The sequence below is a fragment of the Epinephelus moara genome, chromosome 23 (genome assembly GCF_006386435.1).
Source record: "Epinephelus moara isolate mb chromosome 23, YSFRI_EMoa_1.0, whole genome shotgun sequence".
NCBI classification, from domain to species: Eukaryota; Metazoa; Chordata; class Actinopteri; order Perciformes; family Serranidae; genus Epinephelus; species Epinephelus moara.
Genome location: NC_065528.1, coordinates 7,932,083 through 7,945,155, shown reverse-complemented (window position 1 = coordinate 7,945,155; position 13,073 = coordinate 7,932,083). Strand labels below are relative to the sequence as shown.

The window sequence follows — 13,073 nt, the reverse complement described above, 5'->3', positions numbered from 1 at the left end:
AATGTTAAAAAGTTGCATAAAACATTAACATAAAATGTGACACAGGTTTGGCGACTTAAATGTTCTTACATGTACTTTCAACGCCTTTGTGACACTTTACTGAAATCAACCTGTACGGACACAGTGATTGGCTAAGAGGTGAAATCCATCACTTGGCCAACTCGTTCCCAGTTAGTGCAACTTCATTAAGTGTTTCAAAGAAACTTTAAATGGTCACATCAGGATTAATCAGCTGACTGACTTGAATAAAGGGTGACTCATGTCAAAGTTGGTCCATCTGGTTTTGTGGTTTCACTTCAGTTTTTCAAGACTCAGGCCAGATGCACATAGAAGATAGGTAACATGAAAAGGAAAATGTGTGTGGCCACAGTGACCACGCAGGGACCAATTACGCTTCATATACTACACTAGTTATTTACTTCAAAGGTGTATTATATTTCTGGTGACATTTCAAGTGCATTTCCACTCCGATTATGGAGCTCTCCCACATAAAAGTACATTCAAAATCCATCTCCATCAAATAGTTTCCCTATTTTAGGCCAACGAAATCTTCCAAATACATTTCCTTTTCAAAGGGAAATTTCTTTTTTTTCGTAAGCTTTCAAAAATCACACAGAAACAACAGGTGATCCTTTGGTTTGTGTGTGTGTGTGTGTGTTGCACGGTGGTTTGCCAAGGGCTAATTAGATTAAAATCCGTCACAGTGTGATGTTAATGAAGCTATTATTGACGCTGCAACGCCACAGTCAACTCCATTTTTCACTCTTTCCCCTTTTGCTCACTTTCATTCATTACTCCCATCAGTCTTTCCCCCTTTGTGCAAAGATGAATGTAATCATCAAATACACTGAATTTATAGATGGCAGTCTGAATGAGAGAGTAATCTCACACACACATCATGCTGGGAAACAAGGCCATAAATAAACTCCTAAATGTGTGGTTTGTTGCGAATCTTTCTGGGGGTTTTCTGTCTGTATTATTTTCCATTCAAGTCTTTATGTTTTTGTCTCTTATTACATTTTATTTTGTGAAATTCCTTTTTTTATTTTTGTTCTTCCTACCTTCCTTTCATCTTCTTTCTAAAGTCTTTCTGTCTTTTCACCATCCACTTATATACAGACACAAAAGAGTATAGCAAGCAGTATGTGGTCAGCTCAGTCTGGTCGGGCTATTTATAATATAATAGCCTAGTATTTGTCAGTCCTGTCATGTTAGTATGGCACAGTGTAGATGCTGGTCAAGTGCCCCAGACTCAATTCATCATTTCTCATTTCCTTAAACACATTCCAATTGATTTCTTATTTCCAAAATGTATTATTTATTTATTTATTTTAAGGAAAGAATATTAACTAACTACCAAAGTGAAGAATGAACTTCCATAAATATTAACCACCAAGACATGAGCTCAGACTTTTAAAGACCTTTTTTGAGTTTCTTAAAGATTCATAGATGGTCTGTTTTTAGCTCATTATCCAGCCATTCAGCACAGAGCTTCCTGTAAACTCCAGAAACAGAAAACAGAGAAAATATTTTCTACTTTCAGCATCTTTCAGTCTCTTTTGGGAAAAAACGGGAAAGAAGCAAAAGTGAGTTAAACAAGTGTGAAGTGCGACATTAAAATCCCCCTGTGGCTGCATCTGTATCAGGGTTTGTTGCATATTCATTGATGCAGAAGAGTTTACAGAAGGATGCACTGCATTGCATGTCTTCAAGAGTTCAACAACACATAGTTAGATAAAACTATGTGAACGAGTGCATGCTGTCACACGTGCAGTGATATTCCCAATCTTTTTATCCATGCAGCTTTATATGGTAAACAATAGCATTATACTGTTTTCATCTCAGCCACATGGATGATCTTAATGTTGTGGATATGGTGGTAATTGTCCATGACCTAAATCTGACTCCACACAGGGCTTTCATCTTTTTAAAGGATCAGTGTTTGGTTTTTCTCTGCGCAGTGAAAGATTCGAAAAAAGAGGATATATTCTTTTCTTCCCCCTACTTTTTATTTGTTCATGTTGTTTGTGTGCCAGTCTCCTTTATGATGAGTTTTTAGGTTTTATGGACCCCTGCTCCCTCCTCCTTTTCTCTACACAGAGGCTCAGAAACAGGCTTTGTCAGATTATATACGTTATGCCTGTTTGCACCAGTTTTGACCCCACAAATCACACGAAATATGCCATCTGGTTGTGCATGAAGTGCTTTACAATGTCGCTGTTAATACCCATGCACAGGCTTTAATTCTGGCTGTGAAAACTCCTAAGGATAATTTTCATGTTTGAAACATGACGCACATGTTTTTATGTGTCACCTTGACGGGAGTTAAATCTTGGCAGGGTGAGTGTGTTAATGTTAGGATTTTTGGATGTAGAACTTTCCCACCAGAGAGTCACACTTGGTACTTGCTGACATAATTACTCCATGTGTTTTTATACAAATAAAATGGATTCTCTGTCATCAGTTAATTTATTGACGATTACAAAGAGCACTGACTTTTTCCTGTTAGCAGGAGGTGAAAGAGTGGAAGAGACGTGAACATAAAGAAAGTGAAAACTGAAAGAGACTTGAGTCAAAATAGCTTGGGGAAGAGAGAGTTGTGCATCTGTGTGTGTGTGTGTGTGTGTGTGTGTGTGTGTGTTATTCAGTGCCCTCATATGTCATGGAGCAAGAAAAGACAGCTAGTGAGGGACACAAAGCTATTAGTGAATGTCCAGCTAGTGCGACACACTGAACTGTGACTTCATACATCATTCTATCCTCTACTGTCCCTGAGTGAAAATTACTACCATGAAATAGATAGGTGTGCGTGTGTGCGTGTGCGTGCACTGAGAAAAATGCTGTTAATGGTGATGCAGCTCCCTCCTGCACCCTCTAAAGTGCTCTACTGTATGGTGATAACCAATGATTTTTGTACCGTGTGTGCATGCTTCTATTAGTAAGACTAAAGGTTAGTGTTCTGTTTCTGCTCCAATTCAGAAACCTGTGTGTGCTGCACACAAATTATTTTACACCTTAGAAAAAAATGCTCCAGTGCTCTGTGGCTGTAGGGGGAATCATGTCACTACATGTACAGCAGCGGCTGAGCGAATGCCCTAGTAGTCACCATCTTTTTATCTGTTGTAAATGTTGCTGTGTTACCTCGGCTATCTCGAGATTGGCCATTCATACACAGCAACCTAATCTCACACCACTCTGCTGGAACATGTCCAACACAACACAGTGAAGTCACGTACGACAGTGTTAGCACATTTGACTTTTCCTCTCCAACTGAATGAAATTGGTTTATTACAAGGCAGGCAAGGTTGTTGTGAAAAGTATCCCATGAATGACAGGAAAAGCCTGCCACTTATCATGTGGCAGACAGCAGCTGGTCACGGTTTCACCTGTCAGTCTGTGCATTTGTGTGTGTTTGTGGAAATGCGAAATGACCGTAATAACCTTTTTCTCGTTCTCTCTGCTGTAGTTGTGGCAGCGGAGCCGCTGGTCCGAGGCCTGAGAAAACTCCCTGAAGATATCGACTGGTCATATTCAGGTCTGTGTGCACATTTTTTTTTATTCCCCTTTGTAATGATAATAGATATTCGACTGCCATGTGTGTGTAGAGATATGAGCAGTTTGCTTCATAAATGCGGAGTAACAGTGTCCTGGACAGTGAGTTTGTTTGTTTGTTTTTTGTAGGATTTTTTTGATAGAAAGGGAAATTTTTGGCTGAGCAGAGTATTTGTAAAAGGTGGCAACATACCTTAATACCAAGTAAAAAAAATAAAAACAGAATAAAATAACTATCAATACTTACAAAACAGTACTGACACTATAATAGCATTTACAGCTTGTAACTGTAAGTACTTGTGTAAGTGCTGTTAGTATCTTAATGGAGATGCACCGATCAATCGGCTGGTGACAGCGCAGTTGACCAATTTTCAGCTTGATCTGCCATGACCAACGTGCAGCCGGTCAGTCTCTGATATAATAGATCCTGTAGTGGTAAAATTTACATGCATATGCTGCACGGTGGTTCATGTAACAGTAACTGACTATTGTCACAGACGCTGCAACCCGTTCTTAAAAGTTGTAATTCATTCCCATGCATGCTGCACGTGGTTTGAAAGCTACTGTGTTAGGCTAGCTCGGAGCCTCGGATATACCACCCAAATAAGTGTTAATCAGTTGTATTAATCAAATGTGTATTAATCACAGAGTTGATGAGTAGTTCAAGTGTAGCATAGCAAAGCTAACGCTAACTATTTCATCTCAGTGTATGGAAGATGCTAAAACACTTAGCGTCTTAGTCCTGGAGGTATAACTCCATAAAAACACAAATATGGGTGGTCTGCCCAAGTCTGCTTGTTAGCTCCTAGTTAGATTAGTCAAGATAACAACAGACTATTGGGGTAGTTAATAATAAGCTTAAACCACACATGAAGTTCTTAGACAAACCAAACTTGAATGTTCAATCATCAGGAGACAGGAAGTTTCTGAGCTGCCCTCTGGTTACCGTTCAGAATCACACAGTCACTTCTTAAAACAGGCAGCGCAAGGGACAGCTCCATCAGACTGGTAAATGTCAGTCTGAATATCACATGAATCAAAGGAATTATCTGTTAACACCTCCCGTGAGACAGCCTTGATCTGCCATGGACCATATGGTCAAATGGCATCAGCTCCTTCAGCACGAAGCCCCCACTGGGCTAAGCTGTGGTCCAGCAGAAACAAAGAGTGGACACAGACAGAGCGTAATGGTCCCAGAGGGAGAGATTAGCTTCTTAATGGTCGGGGGGCGATCAGGAGGAATGATCAGGCTCAACAGGTCATCAGTGGGCTAAAGGTAGAGCTATTAAACTTATTAACCTGCACCCAAAATGGATTGCATTTGAGGAGCATAATGCAGGAAAAAGATATGAAATCCAAGTAGCCCTGCCATAAAAGACACATCATTTCCCAGAGTCCCCAAGAATAAAACAGCCTCTTTACAAGCCAATCTTCCAAACCATTAATTGACCAACTAGCTTGAACTCCCTCCAGCATGACTGCAAACTGGATTTATTGATGTTACTAATAATAAACATAACTGATAATTTAGCTGTGAATATTTCTCTGAAATAAGTGTTAATGACTTGTAGAGACATTTTGAGCAGCCGCTAACGGTTTTTCTAGAAAGGCAGATGGCAGTGATGTTCTCTGGTATGCTACACGCAGTGTTGGGATCTGTTCAGCCTTAGCTGCTTAATTGGGAAGCTTGCAAAGTTGCAGAGCCAGTACTTGCTTAAAGATGAATTCTGTTGTTTTTTTCGTTTTTTTTAAATTCAGTTTTGTTTTATTTACCGTTAAGTCTTTAAAGGCAGATGAATAATCATCATAAGTACTTCTGTCTGTTATGCAACTAACTAGGGATGTCAGTGGTTAATATTTTTGACCAGTTACACATGTTGAGCTATAGGTTAATTTTGCTGTTCTTCAGTTTACTGCATTACACACCAACCATGTCTGGTGGGAGCTAGCTAGCAGCGCTCATTCGGAGATTACAGCTAGTAACACCTTCCCAATCCACAGTATTGCTCTGGAAACATTGTACCCACCCCTCAGTGTCCCCCCAGGTTGCCTTGGTAAGAAAGTAGCCTAATTTTGAGCCACAAACACTTCATAGCACTATTAACTATGTTATTACTGTTAGCTCTGTTAGCGCAGTTAGCAGTGTCAGCATTACGGGAACTGCCCATTGGTTCGACTGCCCATTGGTTCGACATCCCATTGTTCCGACCATATTAAACTCATTGTTCTGAAGTCCGTTCCGAAATCATCATGATGCCTTGTGGTTAAGGTCTGGTTAGGTTTAAGCACAAAAACCACTTGGTTAGGGTCAGGAAAAGATCATGGTGTGGGTTAAAATGAAAAAGAAAGTGACAAACACATAAGCTGTGAGCCTGCTCCGCCTCAAGCCGGTCGCGGCGCACCATACGCCCGCCGCGAGCCGTTCAGCACCGCGGACAGTTGTACTAATGGGATGTCGAACCAATGGGCTGTCGAACCAATGACATGGACCCAGCATTACAAGTCATCCTAACATAGTTAAAAAAGGTAAAGGGGTTTCTGGGCTTAAAATAAAACAGCTAACTCATCAGGCTATGGGGAGACCGGAGGAAGGGGTACAGTGTTTCCACAATGGCAACACTGTGCCGCCACTACAGCGTTGGGCACTATATTTTGGCATGGTAACATGGCTAGCTGTCTGTCTGTCACCAAAGCCAACAGAAAATGAAAAAGGCAAGACGTTTACATGACAAAATGTTAACATTTCACCACCTCTAAATGCATAGCCCTTTGAAATGCAGTGCTAAAGCTCACTGAGTCATTGGAGTGTCAGACTAAAAGGAAAAGCATCTTGAATTTCAAGTCACTGTGCTTTTTTCTTTCTTAAAAATTTAACATTTAGTTACCAGTTAATGGGTATCAGGCTATGGAAAGAATAATTAACCAAAACTGACATGTCTACAATTAACACCTACAATCCAAAACACCTTGATTACCTTGAAAAACTGAGTAAAATAAAATATATTTTAGTTAATGGAATAGATAATGAAGTGTAAAACCCCAAACAGGATCAAATTATTGTAGCTAATTTGTCCTCCAACAAACACATCACCTTATGAATTGCTTTCATACATCTAAGCATCATTGTTTCATATGAAATCTGGTCATGAACCGTGTTTTAATGGACTTGTATTGATGCAATGACTCAAACTTGATTCACACACACGCACCCAGTGCAGCCGTGAGATTTTGTTTATCCGACTTGTTCCTACTCATATTTGTCATAGCAGCATGAATATCAATAGATGCACATGCATTTTCATCTTGGAGATTGTTTTCTGTCCCACTGTCAAATCTTTACAATCAATTCCCAGGCACATACACTCCGTTTGACAAAGTGTAATAGGTTTTTTAGTGTGATACACTGAAATGGTCACGAATGATGAAAACCCCGTCTGCAATGGAAACGAAATGGAGACGCCCTTTCTTTTCCCTCCTTGTCTTCTTCACTTCCATTTGTAATCTTGCTTTGTGTGTCTTGATCTTTCTTTCTGACTCTATACTTCTCATTTTCCTCTCTGTTGGGTTTTGAAGTTCATCATCACAACTGAAGGAGACTCAGTGGCAGTTCATTTGGATTGCTGTAACAGTAGCCATGTGTGCATGTGTGTGCAATCTTGTTTTTCTGACCAGCTCTGTTTCTTGTCTTGTGCTGTGCACTGAGCCGTGAGTAAAAGCATTAACATGTGAAAGAAGCGCACTTCATTGTGAGGCACTGTGCACAGCTTTTTAGTTGGGTCAGAAGTAGGGAGGGGGGGGACAAGGGAAATAAAGGGGAATAAAAGAAAGAGGGGGGCAGGAGAGTGAGAGAGTGAGTGACCAAGAGGAGAGTTGAAGAAAAAGAACTCAAGTGAAAGGAAGCGAGGCAGAGGAGGAAAGTTTAAAATTAGGCTACATAAAAATCACAATGCACCTTTTCAAACAGCTTGCCTCAAACAAACCATGGTTGTTAGGTTTGATTTTTATCAAAATGTTTAAATGTTTAAGTAAGTAAAATACAATTTCATGCATAGTTTTTTTGCTTTATGAGGAATTGTAAGTGCAGGTGTTGTCCTACACAACTCACCAGATAGTTCTGGTTTGTCATCCATGCTGGGCTAAAAATAACAACTTTTCAAATTACAGATTATCATTGTTACAGACCAAAATGAGTTTGAGGATGTAGTAACAAACTTTCAAGACATAAAATATAAAGTCAACTTGTGTGTGATGCTAATAAAGAACATCTAAGACATTCCAGTTCAGTTCAGTTTTATTTATAAAGCCCAATATCACAAATCAAATTTTTCCTTAGAGGGCTTTACAACATACTACAACATATGAAATACAAATTCAAGAATTTTGAGTTACATATTATCTGTGTTTAACAGTTGATGTGAGCCAAAAATCCAAATTAGCATTTGCGAACTTTCTGGGAAAGGTTTACAGTTTGAGTGCGGGAGCACAGTGACTGTAGACTGGTGATTAAAAACATATAAAACAATTCTCCTGTCTCTGCTCTGACGTTTTTATTTATCTATTTTTTTAAGTATCTATTATCACTAACAGCCCTTTCAACCTTCACTCAGATCACTGATGCTTAGTTCACACTACACAACTTTAGCCACGATTTTCTGCTCGCCAACAAATTTTGGAGCTCCCACACAAAAGCCCCAGATTAGAGGCAAATTGGCATTGGCTCCTCAGATATCAAGCTTGCTAAATATCTTGATCTGTTGGTGAGCTACAGCCAATCAGAGCACAAGAAAAGTGTCAGAACTTTTATACTTGCTGATAATCTATCTAGTTATGGCAGAGAGGGATTCTCAGTTAGTAATTGTTATTATTCATGCCTGTGCCAGCTTGGTTTCTTTATTGTGGTTCTTAGGTCTGTCTGAATTAAAATCTTGGTAGCTTTAAAAGGTATTAAAAAGTATTAACAATAAACCTGCAGGTACTGTGTACTGTATGTTTCCCTGCTCCTCCTCCTCCTGCATGCTGTCCTCGTCATTCCCCTCTGCTTTGTCTCCAAGGGATCCCTGGGATCCTCCTGCCTGGAGGACACCCCCCAGGGCCCCATCTGTTATGTGTGTATGTGTGCATGTACAGTAAGTGTTTGTGTGTAACTGTGCGCTCTGATAACCCAGACTTTCCTCTCCCAGGCAAATGCAATGGGATGCAATACGGTTTTCAAAGGATACTGTTCAAAAATCACAACAAAACTACAAATTCTCAGAGAAATAATATAATGATACTGCTACTTGCTTTTTTAATTGTAGTGAAACAGCATTATATATATCCATATTAACTATCAGAACAGCAGAAATGTCGTATTAGATTCTGCATAATTGTTTCCTATCAGTGGAGCACCAATGACAGAGACAGAATGTTAAAGAATCAAAATGTTCTGAATAAGTTGAGCATTTTTTGTCTGTTCTCTTTTTTCTGCACCTCTGTATCGGTGTTTCTGTCTCTCTCTCCTCGCTGTGTCTGTGTCTTCTCTCTTCTTGATCCAACTATGTCTTACCCAGGAGCAATACAGGCTTCAGTACTCTTCTGGTGCTTTGTCTGGGGAATACACACACACACACACACACACACACACACACATACATACAATTTTCAAATATGAATACATCTTCCTGTCCACATATGTTCATAATATCTTGTCTTTGAACCATTTCCCCATGTTTCAAATTATCTTATTAGAAAGACGACTGTGTTCACATTAAGAATCTGATCACACTCTTGATTAAACAGAGCAGTAGTTTCCAAGAAAACATCATGTATCTACCCTTTAGTAGTGCATCATATTAAGGATTCGACTAATAGGACCAGCATGAGAGGCTGTGTGACGGCTACATCTTATCAAACCCTAGAAGCATTCTTTAAGTAAAACTGACACTCATCATGGCAAGGCAAATTTTGGATCAGTTCGGTGTGCGGTTGTGAGCAGTTTACATTCAGCATTTGTTGGTATGTAAACATTATGTTAAAGTGTTTTAAAAAATAAAAGGAAAATTGTAGGAAAAAGAATAAGATTGTGTTCAGACCAACATTAGCCCTGCATTGAAAAAAAAAACCCCCTCCGCCACCTCATTTATTTCAATGAAACCACTGCATTGATGCTGTGCTAACGCAAAGGGCTCCAACACTCACTACGACGCAGTACCATCCAGCAACAAACTGCATGTATTAATCAAATACACAAGGGCGGATTCCTGGTAGATACCTTTGTAATGTGAACACCATTATTCTTCTGTTTATCTCATGATTGTATACACACGTGAAAAAAATGCTCTGCTAGCTTTCCACAGTTATAAAGTCCTGTCCCATAGTAGTGTACCCCACAGAGCAGTGTTTTGTTGTCGAGCTGGTCTTCTGGGTAATTTTCTTCTTCTCAGCAGCACCTAAAGCAATATGCCCCCACCAACACTGCCCCCTGTTTTGTTTTTTCTTGGCACAGTGCTATTTTCTATTAGCCTGACATCGCCAGACCAAGTCACAAATACAAGTTTATCTGGAACCCCTCAGTTCATCTTCAATTTCCAAGCGTTGTTATCAGTGACTGTAAATCAAAATGTATCTGGATGAATTGGATGGACCTACAACCAATCAGAGCAAAAAAACATTTCAAGTTGCAATGAGCAACAGACAAATGTAAATGGACTACAGCGTGCAGCGATGAGCTGTGATCGTGTAACATCAATATGTCTTTGAACAAGTGTCGCCGTTTTTTACCATCAGAATTTGAAAATACTACTTCTACAGAAAGTTCAGCATCAGCTGCAGCCATCTTGGTTGTTTATGAAAATGCCTCAACAGTGCTCCTCTTTACTGAGCTAGGTTTATGCTTGACATAGTGTACCTGGTGCGATGGTGCGTGAGCTAAAATTAATGTCATCATATATTGTACATTAAGGCCAAAGGCTCCACAAGTTGTCAGTTACTGTAGCAAACATGTCCATAGTTGTGATTGGCTCAACCCATCTGAGGCCGGCTGGAAATCTGTCTAAATGGGAGAGGGACCAAATGATTTATCAGAGCACTGATAAATCACTTTTTTACTCCTCTGCCTTCTGTATTGCCTTGTAGCATGCTGTAATGGCCTCACTGTATGTGAACAAAAACAGTTAGGCAGAGCTGAGGAGTCTCCAACACAGCTGTTAAAACTGAGGTCAAACTGTCAAACTAGGCAGTAGTGTTGTCATGGTACCAAAATTGGGACCCACGGTACGATACCAGTGAAAGTATCATGACTCTGAGTAGTATCACGATACCACAGCAAAAATGAGGCAGATGTGCCTTTTGGCATTTATAAAAAGATGAATCACTTTTCTGTAATACATCAATGATATTTCAATGGAATAAATTACTTATTGACTTATTCATATTTCAAAAACAGCATCAATAAGTGATTAACATGGGGGGATCAACATAAAATAAATAAATTAAATAAAAATCTACCAGCCACCCTCCTTCCCTGATAAGTTAAGAACAGGCTCTTCAGTGCGGTGAGGTTTGTGGACCGTTACCTGCCACAAAGAGAGAAATGTAAATGGCTCGTTTCTCCTCTGACACGTCACATACCTGTGTGCCGCCATGGCTCGGCTGTTCAGGTATTTCTGGGCAGTCATGACACCAACAAAGGCTTATTGGACCTGGAGCCAGGCTTCTCGGTCGCTGGTAAGCCGTTATCTTGCGCCGCAGGGCACTATGGCTGCCGTATTTGACAGGAGTACGTATTCCTGTCTGTGTCTGTAACCCCCGTTCAACTCCACAACCGGCAGGATTCGCCTTTCGTTTCTGCTGCTGGTTGAAATATGTACTCGCACAGCGTGCTCCTGAATGATTTCTTTTGCTCGCACAAAACTATTTTTAGTCGCAAATGCGAGTAAAATGCTCGCACCGTAGAGCTCTGTGGAAAACAAATCACTGTAGCATAGCCTATATAAACAAATCTAGCCTACAAGTAAAAATAAATAAATAATAACTTTCATTGCTCAAAGATACTCAGTAGCTCAGCTAATACCTGACATGTCACTGGAAAACAAACCACTGCAGCAGCATATTGAGCGCCAGGTGGCCAGCGCGTGCTGTTATTGAACAGCGCATGGACACTCACCCTCTTGTGATTGGACTTTAAACTTATCCCACAGTAGTGGTTCCGTGAGGTGCCGTAGTACTACGGTATTCCAACATTATGGTATCATATGTACCGTGGTATTTTAGTACCGCGGTCTACCGTTGGTACCAGTATACCGTGCAACACTACTAGGCAGCACTGATCAAATTTGAATCAAGATTCTGTTACTGCATTGCCTATTTCTCATCTCAAATGTTTTCAGAAACATAATTTAGTGTACTGTTTAGCTGTAAAATGAGAACGTGTGTGACCTGACTGCCATGTTGGATACAGTTAAAAGGGAGTTGGAGCACGGCCCACGAGCTGGATCAACTTTGTCATTTTACTTCTGTCATTTTTTAAAAAGGACACTGAAATATGTTTCTGAAATCATTTGAGATGAGAAAAAGGCAATGCAGTCACAGAATCTTGATTCATGTTTGATCAGCGCTGCCTAGTTTGACAGTTGATGGAGCAATTGACATGAGTGACAGCTGCGACAGAGACTCTTCGGCTCTGATTGGTTGTTGCTGCCATGCGACCGTCTGATTTTAGTGCAGGTAGTAGTAGGGGAGGCAAGACATGATTAGACTGGTTAGATCTGTTTTGTGTACTTCTTTTAGAATAAAGTGACAGTTTCTGTAAATATGTTATTTTCATAAAAGTTACCAATTGTATCTTTGAAGCTACACTAATCAATGTTTTTACATCAACAATGGATGAATGACTGATGTAAAAGGAATTGCTTATACGGTAGTTATGAACCCACAGAGAATTATCACCCGACCCTGCAGTTCTCCTTAGATATATAGTTTTTTTAGGGTCTTCAGTTCATTGTTTCAGCTCTAGGGCCCACAGCTTTACCGTTTTGGTTCATTCTCACTGCTCTCATGAACTTTGGTTTCACCAACAGCTGGCAAACCTACGATATACTACCTACCCAGCAAACAGCAGGCAGACAAAATTAGCAAATCAGCTGGTAATTACCATGCTGTAGTCATCTGAAAGTCAAATATCAGCCAGTCTTCATCCTGTAGTGGTACTTTGCAGTTTGTTTTATTACATATTTATTGTAGACTTTATCACTGATAATCTGTTGAAAGCCCTTAACCTGAATTTTAATCCTTCTAAGTAAGCATTATCATGTCTTTGTTGTTTTTATTATCACAATGTTGATTAGAGGAGTTTAGTGTCCCCTGAGGGTCTAAAAGCTGTTGGAGAGGCTTTTTCACTATGACAGAAAGAGAAGCCGTGATCCCAGTTTTCTGAGTGTCTCTCGACCAGCTAGCTGCTCGTCTTCTCTCATGTCATGTGTCTGTTATCTCTTTTTCTGTGTACATGCATGTGTTCACCACCCACTATGTTCTCAATGGCTCTC

General features: G+C 40.0%; 1 protein-coding gene across 2 annotated transcripts in view; it reads left to right on the top strand.

Moving 5' to 3' along the window:
* ptprz1b (protein tyrosine phosphatase receptor type Z1b) overlaps positions 1-13,073 on the top strand; it is an 83,610-nt gene that overhangs the window by 25,839 nt on the left and 44,698 nt on the right. For both annotated transcript variants that reach the window (XM_050036191.1, XM_050036190.1), the window contains exon 2: positions 3,467-3,535. In XM_050036191.1, the coding sequence (XP_049892148.1) occupies positions 3,467-3,535 (69 nt within the window). The remainder of the gene's footprint in view (positions 1-3,466; positions 3,536-13,073) is intronic.